Raw genomic sequence first — 22,456 nt, forward strand, 5'->3', positions numbered from 1 at the left:
TTGTTTCCAATTCTTCGGTTTCATTTTCTGCCTACACCAAAGCTCACAACAATCGTCAAGCAGTTATTAATCAGTTCAAACCAGATTTTGAACAGGCTAAGAGTTGAAAACTTTTTTCTTGCCCTAATGGTAGCCAAACATTCTGGTCTCTTTCCAAAGCCATTGGCCACAACTTTTGCCCATCTCTGCTCCTACTTATGTCAAAACCAGATGGTTCTGTTGTCACTTCAGCCAAGGATAAAGCCGACCTGCTAGGATCCCATTTTTCTTCCAACTCATGTATTAATGATCTTAGTAAAACACCTCCCACCATTCCCAACACACTCCATTCAATGCCTCCTGTGGTCTTCCATCAAAAGGATGTCAGAAGGATTTTGACGAATCTTGATGCTAAGAATGCTCCAGGTCCTGGTGGTATTTCTCCACTTGTTCTCAAAACCTGTGGAGAAATCCTTTCTTCACAGGTTTTGTATCTCCTGAACTTACTCCTGTACTTTGCCGCTTTTTTTCACTTTCTTAATCTAGACATGTTTTTCCTTCTGCTTGGAAATTTGCTCTTATCCAGCCAGTTCCTTAAAAGGGTGACAAATCCCTCCCATCCAATTATCATCCCATTGCAATTACTTCTACTCTTTCTAAAGTAATGGAGAAATCAATTAACCGGTAACTCTTAAACAACATAGAAACCTTCCGTCTGATCAACGATCGCCAGTATGGATTACGTCAGTATTGATCCACTGGCAAAATTTTGGCTTATGTTACCCATTTATGGACAAATTTAATGAAAACGTTCGGTGAAACATAAGCAGTTGCTCTTGACATCTCAAAGATTTTCGATCGTGTTTGGCATAAAGGTCTTCTAAACAAGCGTCTATCTTATGGTTTGCCAACTGTTTTTTGTAATTGGTTATCCAGTTTTCTCTCGGATTGCTCACCGAGGATGGTAGATGGCTCTCTGTTTTCTAACTTCTCCACTAATGCTGGTGTCCCCCAAGGTTCAGTTCTTTCCCCCACTCTTTTCCTCTTGTATATTAATGACCTTCTTCCATTGACTGAAAATCCTATCCATAGTTTTGCCGATGATAGCACATTGCATTCCACTTTCCGTTTTGAGAAACCTTGCCCTGCTCAATCAGCTTCAACTTCTCAAATATCTGCTACCAGTTCCTTAAATGCCGATCTCCAAGTAATTCTCCAATGGGGCAAAGACAACTTAGTCGATTTGAATCCTTCTAAAACTCAGTCTTGTCTTATATCTCGCAAAAAGGATTCTTCTGCTCCTATGCTTATCTTCGGTGCACTCCGATTTCTAGGCAAAATGATATATCTCTTTTGGAGATTACCCTGACTTCTAATCTCTTTTGGCACAAGCACATTACAAATATTGCTTCCTCTGAATCTAAAAAGCATGGTTTTCTCTTTCACTCTCAGTATTACTTTTCTTCCAGACTTCACTCTGTACAAATCGCAAATCCACCCTACCATGGAATATTGTTCCCACATCTGTGGCGGTGCTCCCAAAACCTCTCTCAAGCTTCTAGATTCCATTCAGAAGAGGCCAATTAGGTTAATTAATGACTCCTCTTTAACAGAGTCTCTCCACTCACTCTCTCATAGGCGTACTGTTTCTGCTGCATGCCTTTTCTACAGATACTGCCATGGCCACTGTTCTTCTGAATTGGCTTCAATAATTCCTGCTCTCTCTTTCAAAACAGTCCGAACACGCGCCACCAACACCCATTTACCATACAACTTCAAATTCACGGAACCAACTTTTCATCTTCCTCATTTAAACTGCCGTTTTCTTGAACAATTTTCCTTCATAAGTATTTCCTGAAAATTAGTCTACAGAAGTTCAAGTCTAATGTCAACAAATATCTTCTTTCGTCTTCTCAACCTCCAACCCAAGCACAATACTAAGTACTATAGGTTCTAATTAATACCCCTCGTGTTTGGGGTTTTCATAAAAAAAAATATATATATATATCAACTTTAACTTTAAGTGACCTATTCTCCAAAACAGTTCTCTGTACAATTTCAGTCTAATATCTTGAGATATTAGACTTCAAATACTAATATCTTGAGATATTAGTAGTCCTAGCAGGCCTCACCTGTGTCAATTTAGAACTTCAAATCCTGTCTGATCAAGTTCTTGTTGGTCAGAATTTTGTGCACCATGGCTGGTGGCTTCTTTCAAGGGCTCAGAATCCACCCCAGCACCTTCAGTATTCTGTAAATCTTGTTTGGGAATATCCACTTCCTCCTCAGGAGTCTCTGGCACCTCCAATTGGGGGCTCAAGAATCTTCTTGCCATAGAACAAAAGAATTGTTAGTACAAATAAAGGAACAATCACAGCACAGCTGAAACACTTGACAAAATTATAACGAGGCCTAATCAGTTGCAGAATTTTGAACAAAGACCTAAATCAGCTCACTTTGCCAGGTGGGGGATTCGCCCCAGCCCAGACCCCTTGGAAGGTAGAGCCCTTCAAGCTATTGGCTTGTGGGGGAAACGTCAGAAAATGGAAAAAATAACTTTATCAATGCAAATCAAAGTCACAGAGATAAACAAACTAACCATGATACAGTAAGACTTGGCACCTGGGCCCCCATTATTACAGGTGGAAGAATGCAGAGACACTTTTACTACTCCTTGTGGTTATTTCCCAAGTATGAGACTTTGCATTTTGCAACATTAAAACAGCTGCTACCTTTCTGACCATCCTTGAAACCCATCCAAGTCATTCTTAATGAGAGCCAGTCATTAACCACTCTCCCAATCTAGTCATTATGTCCTGTATCCTTTCATCATTGTCATTAAAGAACAGAAACAGCACTGTTCACAATATTGCAGGACCCCACTTCTAACACTATCTCAATCTGAAGAGTAACCATTAATCACAGTTTCTGCCTCCTGACCCATAGCCATCCTGCAATCTGTCTAGGACCTTACTCATGATCCCAACATGTTCCAGCCTATACAATAACCTCATGTGCAGGACCAGGTCAAATACTTTTCTGAAATCCAAATAAATGTCAAAATAGCTAATTTAGGCTACTACAAATTGCATCCATATTGTATCCATTGTTTTTGTTAAAACTAGTTATGTGAGCAGAAAATATTCTCAAAAGAGCATTCTAAGAATACAGTAAACCCTCGCTATTCGCGGGGGTTACGTTCCTGAGAAATGTCGCGAATACCGAAAACGCGAATACTGAGTTATGGCTCCCATAGTAATAAAGGGGTTCCGTTCCAAAGTATGAAATATATAAGAAAAACTAGTCTAAAATTTTGTCTATGTATGTATTATATGTACCTTTATAATATGACTGTACATGACAGTACATAGTGAAATGCAAGCATATGGCATCGAAATGAAAATAAGAAACAACTTAATATTAAATGTAATATTTATTAGAAATTTCAAACAAATCTTTCAAATCAGCGCCTTTGCTAGCAAAAAAAAAACATCCCGCCAGTGCTATCACCAGTTTCGCTAAAGTGTTGATAAAGAAGTTTTGCCTTTTCACGAATGATGAGTGAACTTAACGGAATTTTATTTTGAGTTCGGTCTTCTATCCACAGATTTAAAGCTTTTCCATTTTTTTAAATTTAACATCACGAGTTACAGAGCAAATTTTTGAAGCAATTAGCGCGGTTTCACGGACACTACGGCAGATTTTTTCTTCCGATTTCTTGATTGATTGTACCGTTGACTCATTGATTTTATGTTTTGCCACTGAGGAGACACTTTCACCTTTAGAAATTTCGTCTAATAACTCAATTTTATTCGCTAGTGTCATCACCTTCTTTGATATTTTCACACTTCTCTTTTTATTCGTAACCATATTTTTGTAGGGGTTAGAAAGAACTTGACCACAATAAAGTCACTTTCTTCCATTAACACGCTCGAAAAAGTCTGTTTTATACTGCAAAACGGTAGTGTTATCATTTTTGTAAGCATATCAATTTATAAATTGATAAATTTATTCAATTTATAAACATATAAATTAAAATCAAACGACGAAACCTTCCATGACTAACACATACTGAACAAGGATTAGCGAGAAACATCCACGCTCGCGATTTTTTCACCCCTCTCCCCCCACCCACTGAGTGCTGTTTTGACCGGGAAAGATAATTTTAGCCACGCCCATGTTTTTATGGCGGAAAATATTCACGGCGTTTTAAAATTCACATTTTTTTAGGTTTCATTTTATATTAAATCGGCGATCGCGAAACCGCGAATACAGATACCGCGAATAGCGGGGGTTTACTGTATATATTCTCTGAATATTCTCAAAAGAATATTCTAAGAATATATATGCTCTGAAAGATTACTTGTGTGAATTTTGGGAATTTTGTAAAATGATTAAAACTTCTTTGTGATTTATTTAACAGATTTTTTGGATCTAATTTAACTTTCTGGAAAGTTGTAGAACTTGTCATTATGAAATTGAACACTGGAATTTTTCAGAATGTAGTGGGCTGGTGTTCTTCAAAACATGACAATGTTCTGGAGAAATTTTAGATTATATAAATTAAAATATGTGAACTCACCAGTACATTCTGTGAGTATTCCCCACATGAGTTAGCAATAACACCAAGTGAGTGACATCTAATTTTAGGTTGCTTTTCTGCAGTCTGTTTGCTTTAATTTTGTTCAGTAGTTTTACATAGTAAAAATTGTAAAGCCATGTATGTAATTATTTTTTTTTTTTGCAAATAAGATAAATGATATTCATCTATCAGTGCAAATATTGAGAGGCAGAATATATTTAAAATGCTACAAGGAGGAAGAGCCATTTAAAAATGTCTCAAAACTCTTGCTTTTGTAAAGAAAGAAATTTGTTCATTTTGAGCTTTATTTTTGTTCAAGTCCAAAATTGTCTCTGAAGACTATGCACCAAGATCAGCTTGTGCGCGCGCGCGCTCTCTCTCTCTCTCTCTCTCTCTCTCTCTCTCTCTCTCTCTCTCTCTCTCTCTCTCTCTCTCTCTCTCTCTCTCTCTCAATTCTCTGATGGAATAGAAAACCAGGCTGCTGAGAAAACAAGAGCCTTTACTGGCCAAGATGGATTAGCATCTGTTTCTGATGAGAAAACAACCAAAGCTGTTTTCTCTTCAGAAACCCCTCTACCTCTGGTTGAAAATAATGATTGGATTACATTCTTCTAAAGAATTAAACCATCCTATAAGATGCCACCTAGGGTTTTTCTTTCAAACTGATGGATGATGAGTACCAGCAAACCGGAGTGTATGTGGTGCTGAAAAGATAACAAAGTTATGACTGATATATGTATTTCAAAATGTCATACTGTTGTAATATATAATATTGCAGCAGTGGCATTGATACTTTATAAAGATATCAGCATCTAATCGAGGTAGACATATCACATACATACTCTGAATTTATTAACCCTTGCAAAAAACATAACTTAGAGCCAAATCACTTAAAGAAATTAACAATATATATGTGTTATGGGCTTTATTCAATGTGATCCTACAGCAAAGAAACAATACTGCACGCTTAAATTACCAGGAATGTTCTGCTGAGATTGAATTCTGGTTTTTAAAGGGTTATTAGATTCAAGCATGCTCTTCAACTTCTAGAAAGTATTAAATCTTACAAGAAGATTTAATACTTTCTTTAAGCAAGAACTTACATTGATTCTGGATGAAGACAGTTTGGTTTGGGTGTGTATCCAAGAACTGTCTGCCTTCATCACTCCCATTGTGAAGTGAATTGCAATTTGTGAGATCTAACATTTAAGTATTCTGTACGTGTTTCAAACAAAAAAAAATGCTCACACTTTGAATAAGTACTTCAAGAAAGGAGAAATACAGCTTTAAAAGGAATTCAATTTACAGCCAATACAGGGTTATTATGAAATAACTTAGCAAGTTTCACCAAACACATTGAAAACAGCTCCAACAGAGCACTGAAGAAGTTAAACATCCTAAAAAGCTTATGTGGCACGAACTGGGGAGCAAATCCGAAAACACTTAAAACAACTTATACTTCACTTATCAGGGCTAATTTGGAATATGCAGCACCAATATGGGCACATGCTTCTGAGTCTGCACTTGGAAAACTGGACAGGATCCAAGCAAGAGCAGCCAAAATAATCATCGGGGCTGTTTCGTCTACAAACAACACCAAAGCAGAGCGGGAATGCGGCCTTCAGACACTCAATCAAAGAAGAAGATATCACACAATTAAATTCACTAATAAGGCTAACAGCAGAGACATTGATCATATCTCCCGTAGGACCTTTATAAATTGGAACTGCAGGTCAAGACTCAAAAGGTCATCCACCATGAAATACGATAAGGAAATCAGAGAAAGTCTTGATCTTGAACTCACAAAATATGACATACTTCAAGAGCCTACCTTACCATCTTGCATCCCCCAAAATACCACAATAAATTTGGATCTCGTGGAACACTGTACAAAAAAAGAAATCGAGACCATTGTCAAAGCTCTAGGAATCAAAACAATTGAGACTTATTCGAGGCGTGACTTAGTACAGATGTATACCGATGGATCCTCTGACGAGACTATCCTCAAGGGCGGAGCAGGCATACACACCACCCTGACAAATACTACAAAAATGCAACAAAGCATAGGTGCAGGCAGCATCGCCTCTAACTTTACATGTGAGCTAAGGGCAATCCTTGAGGCCCTAAATAGTTATATTTCACTAAGAGACATAGACAGAGCCAGAGGGCTTGTAATCTTCTGCGACTCAAGAGCGGCCCTGCTGGCAATAAAACATGGACGCACAGGACTCACACAGGACATTCACCGACACTTGGAGACAGTTCATCAATTGGGAAAGAGCTGCACACTACAGTGGATGCCTGCGCATGTGGGTATAGAAGGAAATGAGGCGGCCGATAAACTGGCAAAAGAGGCAAGAAACTTAAATCACAACACCTCAAAAACCATAACTCTAGATGATGCTAATGCCATCGCCAGACACAGACTCAGACAGAAACATATAGAAACTGATCACCAAATCTGCAAGATTAATGCAAATAGGAACATCACTAAGACCATTGCCAGACTGAGAACTCGACACATGGCAGGTATGAAAATTAGTGCGGATGGTACCAGAACTTATAAACTTTGCAGAAACTGCCCGAGAGAACAGCTTACTCCGGAACACATCTTCAGCTGTCCTGCAATTCAGGCGACTTTGCAAAGCATGGACGAATCCCCTTTTCAGGGAGAACTTTACAACGAAAAGATCGTGGACTTAGCTAAAGCAGTGATATCAGCGCATGGTTCAATTTGACTTCAAATGGACACGACACCAACCAACCAACGAACTTAGCAAGTTAAGTTTAAACATTTGTAAGCACTATAATTTTAGAAACTGAGGGAAGGCAAATACATCAAATTAAAGAGGAACATCTGTAGTTTTGATGAGCTAAAGCTACAGATTTTTGATATGGACACCAGTGGTTTTTTTTTTTTTTTTTTTATGAAAACCCCAAACACAAAAGGTATCAAAACCTATAGTACTTAGTACCGTGCATGGGTTGAAGGAGAAGTATGGGGGAGGGGGGTGCCGGAAACTTTGCTCTAGAGACTAAACATGGGTTTCACCACTTCAAGCCTCCAATAAGCAAAGTGGTGGTATTTCACCGGTTGATGAAAGTCATCTACCACCTCAACAAACAACCACCAAAAATCAAGCTCCTCCCACATTTTATTTTTACTATTACAGATGCAATTGTGGCCTTCGGTTCAAGCACATTTCTTAATAATGGTAGTCGATAGATATTATCTTTCACAAAACCTTAAAGATAGAAATCTATTGGTCTGGGGATTGCAGGGGCCAATGAATGGGACCAGAACAACCAGTCCATCTTTCTTGGAACTGCTGATCCAGGAATGCCATCACTTCTCAATGATAATGAGGTGGAGCACTGTCTTGTTGAAAGAACAATCATCCAGTGGGGTCGTCAGCACTGATTTGTGGTATAAGAAAATTCTCAATTATATCATAATAAACAACCTTTGTGATTGTTTTTTGATGAAAAAAGAAAGGCCCATGAATTTTCTCTGAATTCAAAGCACAGAAAACATTTACTTTCATGCTGTCATGAGCATGAATTAGCAGGTCTCAATTACACAAGTTGTCTGCCCAACCTGTTGCTGTCATGAACATGTTCAATTAAGCACTTGGTTTTTCTGTGCCTAGAACATGTTACGCTTGAACAGGTCATTTTTATAATCATGTCTTGCCTGCTGCATTTCCACAGAAATTAGTACAATTCATTTCGTTTTCATTCAATTGCTTACATCACTTGATAGCCGTACTGCTTGCGCTGAAAACATTTCAGTAGCACTTTGCAAACAGTTGTGGTAGACCCCATTCATGACTTGCACACGTTCCTGATTTTCTTTGGGCTTCTGAGGAACATACATCTTCCTTCCTCCACTGTTTTATTATTCACACTTGGTCTGCCTGTTTTCTTTTCATTTCATATTCACAAAATTTTTCTGCCACTGACACAAATTCTGCTGGGGGATTCTTCATAAAATGAGTCAAATTCACCTCTGAACTATTGTTGCTGATTTGTTTCACAAACTAAAAGACACAACTGCCCCTTTTTTTTCAGCTGGTGAAATATGCCATTTTGTTGATGCTACTGCACTGACTCTGGTAGGGCAGACATCTACTAATTATTAAAAAAAAATAACTTAACTATTATGTCTATATTTCTGGACCACCATATACTCATTCGTTTTATGTGCAACACTGGTATCATATGAAGTTAAGGCTACTTGTAATAACCTTGATCCAAAATACAGTGGAGAATTCCTCTCTTGAGAAACTGAGTGACAGAGGTATAGTGGAAAATCTGGGAAAGTAATGACAGAGAGGCTGAATGCAGGAGGGAATGTAATAAAGGAGGGATTTTATTTTTTGAAAAGTCTTTGTTTTAATGTCTGCTTTGCATGTAGTCCCTGCAGTTTGGTGGAGAGGGACTTGCCTTGGATTAAAACTGAGTACAATTTCTGTGTGCATATCGCATATGCCACTTCTACTACTACTACAGCAGAGAGAGAAAGCTTCAGTATCATTTGTTCTGAAAACCATAAAAAATTAACCCCTTCAAGAACTGGAAAACTTACATAAATAACTTCTCAAACTTATAAAGTTTGAGTGCAAGTGTTATGATGATTTGAAGTGTTATTAGACTCAGAACTTGAAATTCTTAGATTTCAATTCTGATAAGGAATGTTAAAATACTTCATATCATCATTTACTGTATTTTTATTTTTTTTATATTCATTTCTATCTTTATTAGTAAGATTTTTTTTTTTTTTTTTTTTATGTTTTAAATAATATATATCTTGAGTTTTTCTCTCCCATCACTCAATTCTTTATTGAGAGCCATATTTATAATCTTTCTCCAGCTTTCCTTTGCTCAGTGTCAAAGATATTTTAGAAAAAAATTGAGATGAAATAAAGTTAAAGACTGATTAATCATATCTTTTAATGTGATTTTAAAAAGTGTAGATGAGGAAATCGCTAAGCATGGAATAAGATGACAAAGTAACCTTCATTAAGTACTATGGAAATTGATACCAGTTTAAAGATCAAAGAATCTGTGAAATACCATGCATAACCTGTTTCAGTCATATGAACTGGCTATAATAAAATTCTCAACATTGGGAATATTTTTTTTTAAAAATTATTTCGACTTTTGCATCACTAGTTAAAATAGTTTTTATTATCATTTTTTACTATCTTTTTTAATCGCTTCAGTAACAATTATCAGTATTAGAGTTAATATTTAATATTGATATCTCTCTTAAAGATATTAAATTAATATATTAATAATTAAATTAATATCTCTTACATTTTTGATATTTCTGATATTTATTTACTTTTTCTTGCTCTTAATGCCACATATGTAAACCATAAAATTTTGTTAATCATGATTTTCCAACTTCATAATCAATAATTAATATTTAGATTAAAGAGCTTAGTTCTTTAATATTGTCTAAGTTATATGACATTTTGAATTTAAAAATTTTTCTTAGGAGGTTTAGAAGACGTGGTAGAAGAGGATGGGGAAAATGTAACTCAGAAAGAATAAGAGAAGGGTCTGACTCAGGAAAAGTAACAGAAGTATCTGAGTCTGGAAGAGGAGAAGAAAGTTGGTCTGCACCATGGAGAGGTCGAGGCAGAGGTAGACACAGATATAGGAGAAGAGGAAGAGGTTCTTATAGAGGAAAATCTGGAACAAGGGGAAATGCACATAATAATGAATCATCCTCTACACCACTTGTAATTTTATCTGATGATGACAGCGAACAAGAAGAAATGACTAAAGGAAAGCTTAAGAAATTCAAAGGTAGTTCTTACATTGACTTGAGTGAAGAAAATGAACCGATTACAAATTGTACACATGTTCTATTAAAAGATGAAGATGACATTATATTAATTGAAGAAATTGAACCTAGCTCAGTTTCACAGCCAAAAGAACTGAAAACTAGACTTAATGAATCTAGGCAGGTTGTCACTGAGGAATTAGTTTTGTCTGATACAGAATCTGATAAACACAGTCAAGTTTCAGTTCTGGAAATTGATCAGAATGACCAACAAGAAGAAAAAGGAACTAGTTATACTCTTGATGTTACTGACCCTGTAAATAATGATTGTGAGCTTGTGCATGGAGAGGATTTTGGGGCATGCAAAAAAATAATAAACAGTAATGAAAAAATATCCAAAGGATATAAACACAGTCAAATTTCAGTCTTGGAAATCGACAAGAATGATCAACAGGAAGAGGAAACTAGTAGCACTCTTGATGTTACTGACTGCAAATTGTTGCATGCAAGGGATTCAGATATATGCATGAAAATAACGAACCATAATGAGGAAGTATCCAAAGAAGAAAAAAGTGAATTAACTCATGATTCACCTAAGGATAATTCTCTTGCTTATTTTATTCCTACACAAGAAATGGGTAAGACTAATTTATATCTCTATTAATTAGTTTATAAACATGGAGTTGCTAGTTTTTCTATTATTGACAAGAAACTGTTGGTATTTTATTTAAAAAGACTATATTTAAACTATTATTAGCAAAGTTAATTAGTAGAAACTTTCCAAAGATGGTTCTGCAGAACTATGAGGGGTTTCCAAAAAGTAAGGTATCACATTTTTTTCCTTAATAATGATGAAAAGGAATGAGATGAAATGCGGTGGACAGATAGACCCATTAATAACTATTCAAAAAGACTGCCAGTGCAGTGTTGCGGTACTGTCGCCTCACAGCACAGTCCAGTTGCAAAATGGTGACTACCATGCGAGTGTGGTCCAGAACAGGTGTTTGTGAAGTTATTCGCTTTTTTGCAAGCAAAAGGGTCTTCACCAAGTGACATTCACCGTGAACTGGTTGCTGTTTGTGGCAAAACGGTGATGACAAAGAAGCAGGTGTGTTTTTGATACAATGAATTTAAAGCGGGCCGTGTTGACATTGAAGATCAACATCGGGTGGGCAGGCCTTCATTGAGCAAGACAGAAGACGACATTTTGCTCATTAAGAGCATCATTCTTGAAAACAGGCAAGTGAAATTGCACAAATAGTAAACGTGAGTAAGTTTGACTGTTCACGATGTCCTTGGCTTTCAAAAAGTGTGCTGCCACTGGTTGTCCCAACAATTGTCAGAGGAGGACAAAACAAAACGCATAGGGATGTGTCTGGAGAACCTGTTGCGATACAGCAACGAAGGAGAGAATTTTCTCGCTCGCATAGTCATAGCAGATGAAACATGGGTTCATCGTTTTACCCTGGAGAGCAAACAAGACTCCATGACCTGGAAACATCCACAATCTCCTGTGTGCAAAAAATTCAAAACTGTTCCCAGTGTCTGAAAAGTCATGGCCACAGTGTTCTGGAATCGCCAAGGCATTCTGTTGGTGGATTTCTTGGCAAAGGGAGGAACAATCAATGCACAGCTTTACTGTGCAACGTTAGAAAAAACTGAAAGCCAACATTCTACACAAATGACCAGGACTCCTGACAAGCAGTGTGATTTTGTTGCACGACAAAGCAACTCCACACACTGTCCACACTACTCGTGGCTGGTTGCACCATAATTGTTTGGAAACTCTGTCACATCCCCCCTACAGCCCAGACTTAGTGCCTTCAGACTTACATTTGTTCAGCCCTATGAAAATCACCTTTTGGGAAAGCATTTCACCATGAATGAGGAAGTTCATCAGGTAGTACGATGTTGGTTACTGCATGTGGGCACGGACTTCTTCAGTACTGGTATTGATAAACTGATCCATCGTTGGGACAAGTGCATCAATAAAACTGGAGACTTTGTGAAGAAGTAGTGCATGTTCACTTATTTCTTGGTGTGTAATTTCAACTTCGTATTATTAAACCTAATCGAGAGAAAAAATGTGTTACCTTTACTTTTTGGAAACCCCTCGTATTTTCAATATTAATAGTAAGTAATTAGAGGCAGCTAAAGAACCATCACAAAATAAATGAAGCAAGTTTATGCTATATTGAATTGGTATATCTGCAATAGCAGTGAGCTATTTAAAAAAGACACGTGCAATAAATTAAAATTGGGAGATTAATTTAAGTCAGCATTTGTGAATTCTTTATGCAACAAAAATTTCCTCTCTAGAATTTAGTTATAGTAGGTTAGAGGAAGTTGCTAGTCTGTGTACTCTGCTATAAAAATATGTCTCTATACATTTTATAAAAAAAAAAAATTTTGGTAAAATTCATAAATGCAGTCGGACCTCTCTTTAACAAACTTCCATATGACGAATTTTTCTATGTACAAACTTTATTGATTTCCCCCTGATCATTACATTGAAAATGGTTTTCGTATAACGAAGAAAATTTCCATATAACGAACTAAATCAGAGACCTGGGTACGAATTATTTGCACCTCTGGCCTTTAGGCAATAAAGCTGATGCTGTAGAAAGCAAGAATTAAGAGCTAAAAGGATTAAGAATTAATCACTTAAGCTTTTAAGAGCTAAAGAGATTAATTCCATGAATTAAGAGCTGCAGGAGGAAACTGCCACGGCTCGAAATAGAAAAAGATGGAAGGTTTTGCGAAGCCTTTTCCCAGCAGTGGTTCAGAAATGGCTAGAAGAAAGAAGTAAAACTGATATACACTACTGTACCGAGAAGTCATGCTGGTCAACTGCTATCTATGTGTCCACAGCCATTGGCAAAGATTAAGGCATATTCCTGACATAGACATTGGTTCTGATCAACCTGTTTTCTACTGTAAGTATCCTATTAGAGAATTAGGAGAGAGTGATTTTCCTTTATCCTGGAAATTCATCTGTTTCTTCAAAGGAAGAGTCATCTACACTCACTAAATTTCACCTGTCTCTGTTTACATGGTAGGTACAAGTGGTCCCTAAATCAGTTTTGTTTTAGCTGCTGTGCAAGTAATCTTACAGTGGAATTGCTTAGTAGTGTAGATCAGGGCGTTAAAAAAAATGAAAAAGAAATTGCTTTAAAATTTGTTATTCCTGCCAGTAATGTGTTAACAATTCTGAAAAACTGTGCTTCTGTTTTCAAACTGTTTGAAGAATTGAGATCTAGTCGGAAGCGAAAGTCGGATCTAGTCGGAATGCAAAATTATGCCTGTGCAAAGGTGTAGATGAACCAACTTCATCCACGTAAAAACTGCTTCAAGACAAAAACGTGTCGATATCAGGGCCATTAATAAAAGAAAGAGCTATTGGAGTATGCATATTTTTTGTGGCATAAAACATTCCAGGCCAGTTCTGGTTAGCTGGAGAAAGCACAAATGGCTTACTCGAAAAAGTTATTTGTGAAGAAAATGGAGTTGCAATCGAAAAGGGCTATACTCATTGGAAAGAAACAGTTTTGAAAAAAATTATGGAGGACTACGAGCCGAAAGACATTAAATGTTGATGAAACAGGTCTAATTTTTAAATGTTTGCCGAACAAGACACTGACTTTTAAGGATGATAAATGTTTAGGTGGTAAAAATAGTAAGGAGACAATTACAGTTTTGGTTGGTGCAAATATGGCTGCTAATAAAAAGCTGAAGCTTTTGGTAATAGACAGAAGTAAACCCCGACATTTCAAAGGAGTAAAGTCGTTAGAGTTAGACTACAACAAAAAATCTTGGATGACAAGTGAAATTTTTGAGCAGTGGATTTTAAATTTTGATAGAAAGATGACGAAAGAAAACAGAAAAATCGCATTGATTATCAACAACTGCCCTGCCCACCTTCACTTGGTAATTTCGAAACTTACAAGTGTGAAGCTTGTTTTCTTCCCTCCGACGTAGCCAATGGACCAAGGCATTATCAAGAATTTGAAAATGCACTACCGAAGGTGCATACTGAAAAAAAAATTATACTGACAATAGAAACCAATCAACCTATACATTCTAATATAGATTTGCGGATGTGCATATCAGAGTTGGCGAAAGTGTGGGATCAAGATGTGATGGAGACAATGATTGAGAATTGCTAAAATGCTAATTAACAGTGATGAGAGGGGTGTACTACTAGAAGACATTGATCAATCTTGGGAAGAATTCCAAGCGAGGTTTGATCAGTGGAGAAATTGTTCTTGATGAATTTTTAGGAGTTGATAATGATGTCATAGTAGCTGAATATATGAGAGAGTCCATTTTGGAGAATAAGTAAAGAACTAGTGACAATATCAGCGATGAGTTGGATGAAAATGAGGGCAATATTAAACCATTAGTTTCAAATGCTGCCAACATTTCATGTTGGCAGCATTTGAAACTTTGCGTGGAGGCATTCAGTGGGAAGAAAATGTGGCAAAAAATATATTTGAGTGTTTACACTAATGCAAACATTTTTATGAATGGTGTACAGTAGAATCCAGTGTACAACAAAAAAATAACCAAATATTACAAAATAATTCTTAAAAGTGTATTAATATATTGTGCACATCATGTAATTAATATGTATGTATTAATAAAGTAATTGTTTTAAAATGTTAGAAAATTTATTCATTCGCACTTAGGTCTGATTTATTTCCCATCTTTTACTATATTTCTGAATTTACAGTATTTTTCATTGTTGAAAAGGTCATATTTCTTTATAACAAAATTTCTGTTTAATGAATTTTTTCGAGGGAATGATCAATTTTGTTATATAGAGGTTCAACTGTATATACATCATAAATTCATTCTTATAGGAAAATCTTTAACTAAATTTGAATTTTTATGGTAACTCCAAACACAAGATTATTGGGACCTGTACGATTTATACCATATATCGATTGAGAAAATAACTTTTGATGTTAGGCTGGAATTTCTCTAGATTGTAATTGTCAGGAAATTCAGGAGAAGAAAGTTGAGTAGCAGTTATTACATGAAAAATTATATATTAGAACTAAGACAAATGTTCAAAGTGATATATTTAACTGAATTTAAAGAAGTAACCCTCATTAGTAATTACAGCCCCTTTTCTGCAACAAAAAAGGAGAAAAAGATATATGTGGTAAAGTTAAAAGTAAATGGAACTTTCAATATAGATTTATTATAGTTAACAATACAGAGGTCTAAGCAACATTTCCTTCAAAAAAATCACCTCTAGCAACTACATACTTGTACCATTAGCCATACTGCTGTTAAAAACAGTTCTGCAGTCCATTCTATTTCACCTTAAATGTGCTCATCAGAACTCTGTGTACCTGTTCCACTGCCTGAAATGTCAGTCCTGAAATGCCCCTCATTACTACTTGCATTTTCTGGAAGAAAGAAAGAAAATCTTCATTTGTCCTACCAAATATAAATAGTGTAGATGGTCTGCAGGGAGCTAGATCTAGAAAGTAAGGGAGCTGTTGGAAAGACAGATACCCCATGTTTTCCTAGACAGTTATCGATCAGAAGTAACTATTGTGATGGGGAGTTATCAAGACAGAGTCCAATTCTTTTCTTATCACAAATGAGGGTATTTTCATCTGACTGCATCACAAAGATGGTCAAAATGTTTTGTTAACAGCCCAACATTTGGGGTTAAACTCACAGTATATAGTATTTTGACTGCTAAAAAACTACTAACATCAACCTTTCGTTTGATTTGGCTGTGCACAGAGTTTCATTGTAGTGAACTGTCACTAATACATGACTTTCCTTGAAGCATTTGTGCCATTCTTACATTCACAACAATATGACAATGGTCATTCAGTATATTCCACTAACTCATGTGTCTGTGTGGGAGGCAGACACCAGCCCTGTGGTAAAATAATTCGTACATGTCTGTGCTACCACATGGCCATTCACATGTTTACAAATGACAGCATTGTTAAATTTTTCTATTTATTTTTGAAACTAAATTTCAGAAATTTATTGCAAAACAGTGTTTGGACTGGTGTCATTCCTGATATTCATGGACTTCAGAAGAGTAGTGGCATGACATTCTTGATACATGTTTCATTCTGATGGATGATTTTGGGTGTGGAAAAGAGCTCTTCCTGGCCCAGTATATCATCTCAATCATGAAGTTTTGTTGAATCAGTCTGACAGTGTAGGATTGTTTCAGGTGGTTTGAACTTAGTCCATTGGTGGCAGTCTGAAACCATCTAGTCCATGACCTTAGATATTTTGGACAAGTATGTGCCACCTACACTGTGGCAGTGGTATGGAGACAAAGCATTAGTATCATCATAACAGCCATTCAGTGAGACTCGCCCAGGATTGGCTTGTGAATAGTGAAGTTTGAAAAATTGGATTGGTCAGCTCAGAGCCTGAACTTAACAACTTTGAGCACCTGTGGGTTGAATTGGAATACCACATTAGGCTGCAGCCAAAACAGCCTTCTTCCAAACTTACTACGGCAACTGTGTCAAGAGAAATGCAGGCCAATTCCAGTCAATGCCTACTGAAAGTTGATAGAAGATACAGTATAACTTCGATTGCCCGCCATCCTATTTACAGTCAGTCTCTGTTAACCGTCACTTAACCCCACTACGCCATAATGCATTGTGTCACTCAGTCTTTGTTTACAACTCACTGTATGTGGTTGTTTCATATTTTAATAATCTTTATTTAGTAAACCCATTGAAATGACAGAGAAATGTAAGCGAGTAGTGTTGGGATTATCACAAACAATTGAAGTAATCAATCGTCTAAGAAAAGGTGAAAGTGCTACAAGTATAGCATTGGTTTATGGAATAGGAAGAGCAACAGTAAATGATATAAAGCATGATACAGACAAAATTGAAAACCACATGTTGAAAATGGAAACCACTGATGGTAACGTTAAAAGTCGTAAAACAATGAAGCTTGCTAAAAATGAACAATTGGATATTGCAATGTTTCAATAGTTTGTTCAAAAACATAGCCAAGTAATTCTATTGTCGGGACCTATAATAATCGAAAAAGCCATTGAACAAGCAGAAATATCCCATGAGCATTGAATGGTTTGAGCAGGCTCAATGCTCACGGGATACTTCCACTTGCTCAGATTAAGAACCTGAGGGGGCATGGATTCAAATTGAGGAAAGACAGCTGTAGAATAGATGTGCTGGAGTTTGCCTTTAGCCAGCGGGTAGTCGATTGCTGGAACAGACTTCCATCTGTTGTTGTGGAAGTTGATACCTTAAAAAAATATAAAGCTGAACTAGGCAAACATTTGGAGTGACTGGATGGGCGAAATGGGAAGTTTTTGTTTTTTTTAATCAGTGACTCCATTATTTTCACCGGAACAGAAGTTAAACTAACTGGTCTGTAATTACTTATGTTATCCTTCGATCCCCCTTTGTGAATTGGGGATCCATTTGCACATTTTCAGTCCATGGTGACTTCACCTGAGTCCAAGGAGGCTCTCATAATTATCACTAAGGGTTTACTTACTGCCTTTGCCACCTCCTTTAATATAACTGGATAGATCCCATCCACCCCAGGTGCCTATTTTATGTTCAACTTCAATTTCTCCTCCAATTTGCTTTCAGTTATTACAAAATCATTAATCAACCTGTTACAGTGTGATAAACTTCTGGCATTTTCCTCCCTTAATAACTCCTCATGTTTGAATGTAGATGCAAAATACTCATTCAGGTTATCAGCTATCTGAGCAGGATCAACAACAGTCAAACCATTGATATCAAGTGGACCAATCTGATTCATCCCCTTCCTTCTAGAGTTTACTTAAGTAAAGAAGCCTTTGCAGTTTTTCTTAGCATCCTTTGCCAAAGATTTCTTGTACTCTGCCTTCACTTGCCTAATATTCTTTGTGACTTGACTACACACTAGCTCTTATCTACCATAGGCTTCTGTGTCTCCTGATAATTTATATGCATCCCATGCATTTTTCTTCTCTGCCATGAACCTAATTAGTTCATCTGACATCATCATTAGTTCATCCTTGAATGCTTCCCACTTAGAATTTGCTGTTGGTAACATCATTGGTTGATCCCACTGTACAGAATTTAAAAACTGTCTGAGACCACTGTAGTCACCTTTACGGAAGCAAAAACCCTTCCCTTTACCCCTGATTGTAATTATATCTTTTAAGTAAATCCCACAGTACACTGTGATCACTGCCAGCTAATGTGTATACTTGGTCTTTCAAAATACTTTCCAGTTGGTTCACCAATGACCAATTCAAGGGAGGGAATTGACAATAACCTCATTATATGAAATGGTGAAATATATTTAGAGGAAACTGGAAATTACTTTGGTTGTTATGAATTAAATATATAATGTGAATTCGTGTTATATTCTTAAGAAGAAGAGCTCATTGGAATTTATTTTCAGTTGTTTCTGATGATGACAACAATGATAGTTCTCCTGAAGTACTGCCAGTTCTTAGGAATTCTAGAGAGGAATCTTCTTTTGAAGCTGTAATAGGTGGTGCCTTGGCATCTCTGATGTCTTCATATGCCTTGGATTCTGAAGATGAAGTAGAAGAGTCTAAAAGTAAGTCCTGTTTAGCTATACTGAATATAAAAATAAATTGATGCATACTAAAAATTAAATGTGATCGAATGACCTTCTGACAGTGTATATACTATTTTTCCAATTGATTAAAATGTGGTGGAAGAGTGTATGCTATAAATTTTATAAACCATTAGGATATTTAGGAATCATTAGGAAGTGAATAAAAAACTCCATCTCTTTAAAACATGAACTGCTAGTAAGTAAATTTTATAAAAACCATATCTGAAAGATGTGAATGAGGAAATCATGGTATAACAATACATGTCAAAATAAATTATTAATAATTACACAATACTTAAAGGTTCCTATTTAAGAATAAAGACCAAAATCAGACCGTGATTACGAGGGGATTTGAAAAGGTAGTGGTTCATTGTTAAAAATTTCTGTACTTACTGTATAATACTTCAAATAGTAATCTACCAAGCCATGCAGTTTTGTCTTTTTTTTTTTTTTTAATTACAGGTCCTAAAGTCAAAATTGTGTGAATTGGGAAAGATGGACAAAATCAGTCCAGTATTTGGGGGGAAAGGGACTAATGCCAAAGGCAATTCATGAGAATATGGTTACAACACTAAAGGGAGAATGTCCCTTTCAATTTCATAGTTAAGAAGTGGGAAGCAGAATTTAAACAAGGGAGGGAGAGCCTGGAAGATGACCCACACCGTGGAAGACCTGCAATATTCATCCCTTCAGAAGTTGTTGACTGTGTGTGTGTGTGTGTGTGTGTGTGTGTGTGTGTGTGTGTGTGTGTGTGTGTGTGTGTGTGTGTGTGTGAGTGATCTGGTGATGAGTGATCAACGAGGGATAGTTTGGTACATTACCAGTATCATCTTGGGTATTTTATCTGAACACCTGTACCATGTAATAACAGAGGTTCTCACTATGAAAAAGGTATCGGCATGATGGGTCTCAAAGTTGTTGGCAGCAGATTAAAAACACAAGAGTTGGCATGTCAATTGAACATTTGCATTGTCTTTGAACAGATCCAGCATACTTCCTTGCAAGATTTATGACCATGGTTGAGATGTGGGTCTATCTTTCAGCCAGACAAAAAATGGAAACAACCCTTCTGTGTTTGGAAACACAGAAGAGCTATGTTTCCAAACAATGAAAACACAGCTCTTCTTCCCATCTAAAGAAAGCCAAGTCTGTTCTTTCTGCTGGCAAGGTGATGGCATTGGTTTTTTTTTTTTTTTTTTTTTGGAATACTGATGGAGCGTTGCTAGTGGATTACTTTCAGAAAGGCCAAACAGTAACTAGCCCATATTATGCAGACCTTAGGAGGCATTTGTATGAAAACATCAAAGACAAACTCTGAGGAAAACTCAGTAAAGGTGTCTGTTATTGCTATGGCTACACTGCATGGGCGCAGCTTTGAAATCCCCCCCATCCCCCATATTCACCAGATCTAGAACCATCAGAGTTTCACTTATTTTCCAATTTGAAAAAATACCTGGCTGGTATCCGTTTTTCCACTGACAATGACGTTATTGCTGTTGAAAAGTGACATGTTACCAGACTCCTCAAATAAGCCCTTCGTACTCAGGCCACAACCTTTTCAAATGCCCCTCAAGTTTCAGAAAATAGCTGATAAGCTCTGTGCTTTCCCATAAGGGGGAACTCTGTGAGGGAGGAAGAGAGAGAGAGAGAGAGAGAGAGGCTATGCTTCTTATCAAAATCTGCCTAAAAACAGTCAGATCATTTCCAGAATCTAATCGAATCCAGGTAGAAGTTGAATCTGTTAAGAGATGGCTAGTGATAAAGCAAAGATGATAGTGGGGGTGTATTACGTGCTAAATAATTTTTGGGGATTATGATAAAAATTTGTTTAGGCAACTTGAATGGCCAAACAAATTTCACTATATTATTAAGGATGACTTTAATTTACTTCTTATTGACTGGAAGTCAGTAAGAAGTACATTAAAGTAATAGACCAAATGGGTTCAGATTTTAGAATGAACTGGATGATTGTTATTTATTTCAGCAAGTCACTGAGGGTATAAGGGATTCAAATGCCCTTGACCTAGTTTTCACTGAGAATCCACACAGTATCAGAGCTGTGACAGTGCAGGAACCTATAGCGTTTGGCAACTGCAATGTTATAAAATAGGTGGTTTCCAAATCTCAATGATAAAAGGAAAGGGTGAGACTGTCAGATCATTTGAAGTATTTCTTGACTCTATTAATTGGAAAGACAATTGTATGCAGGCGCCTCTGTAGCCAGGTGGGAAGGAGCAGCAGTGCGTAGCACACGTTTCTTGATTAGACCAGGGTTCGAGCCCGTCACCACCAAATATGGAGGATGCGGAAAGGTCACGGAATGACCACCGCATATTCCCAGAGCAATATGGCCTTAGTTGCTAATGCTCCTAAAAAACACCCCAGGGGCTCACATCTGGTGAGTATGGGCTTGGCAAACCCAGGGTCCTGAGCTGGATATCATCATTCTTCTCTTTCTTGGTGATTCCTTTCTACTTCTGACTCTCTCTCTCTCTCTCTCTCTCTCTCTCTCTCTCTCTCTCTCACACAGGGTAAATCGGGGATTTTTTTTTTTTTTTTTTTTTTGGCTGGTGCAGCATAAGCCTCAGGCTTCCTTCCACCATATGGCTAATAATAATAATAATAATAATATAAAAAAAAAAAAAAAAAAAAGCCAAAACCAATTATATGCTGTGGGACACAAATTATGGGCATTATGGGAATTGTTTAAAAGATTTAACTTAGGATTCACTAACACCTTAATTCAATAGCAAAAGAACAACACCAAAATGAATAATGAGAGCTGAAAGTTTTAATTGAGGAAAAGTAAAAATCATGAAAAAGTTACATAGTGTTGTGAGGCCTGCTTTGTATGGCAATTATTTTATATAAAAAAAAAATAAAAAAAACACCCCACTGATAGTATTAAAACAAGTGAAAGCTGAGTACAAGAAATAAATAAAAAAAATTATTTTCTTTTATACTTCAGTTCGGTGCGAAGGTATCCAGAGTAACTAGTATGACTGTTTTTGGTAGCTAGTATAGGGTGACCAGATTTATAAAACAAAAAAAACGGGACACTCATGGTGAGTTGAGATGATTCGATTCTGTCATACTAGTTCTTGTACTCGTTTCAAGCCAACTAGCCATAACTATTTAATTCGATTAAAATTAATATAGATTACTTACATATGTATTGCTGTCTTAGTTTCACATTAACATTGTCAAGTTACACAAATCTTTATTGAGCAGATGGTCCAGGATATACACTATTAATATTTTTGTCATATTTTTTAGATGACTGAATTTCTTCCAAAAGGTTTGGCTGTTCTTTTATGAAATTGTAAAAGTCCATACAAGAAATGTCTTTAAAATGTGTTCCTGTTATTAATATTGCCTGTACAGTTTCAACGGACAACTGGTTCCTTTCATCAGTCCAAAATGCATTCATTAAAGAAAACAGCCTCTCTAATGATGCATTTGTTCCTGGTATTTCTAACACAAAATGCACA

General features: G+C 36.6%; 1 protein-coding gene across 1 annotated transcript in view; it reads left to right on the forward strand.

Annotated features, from left to right (window-relative positions):
* Positions 1–22,456, forward strand: part of Nufip (nuclear FMR1 interacting protein 1) — a 79,266-nt gene that overhangs the window by 43,685 nt on the left and 13,125 nt on the right. The window contains exons 7-8 of the mRNA XM_090375122.1: positions 10,065–10,993; positions 18,783–18,944. Coding sequence (XP_090231248.1) covers positions 10,065–10,993; positions 18,783–18,944 — 1,091 coding nt within the window. The remainder of the gene's footprint in view (positions 1–10,064; positions 10,994–18,782; positions 18,945–22,456) is intronic.

This window comes from Mastigoproctus giganteus, chromosome 6 (genome assembly GCF_048544385.1).
Source record: "Mastigoproctus giganteus isolate SK-2022 chromosome 6, ASM4854438v1, whole genome shotgun sequence".
Lineage (NCBI taxonomy): Eukaryota > Metazoa > Arthropoda > Arachnida > Uropygi > Thelyphonidae > Mastigoproctus > Mastigoproctus giganteus.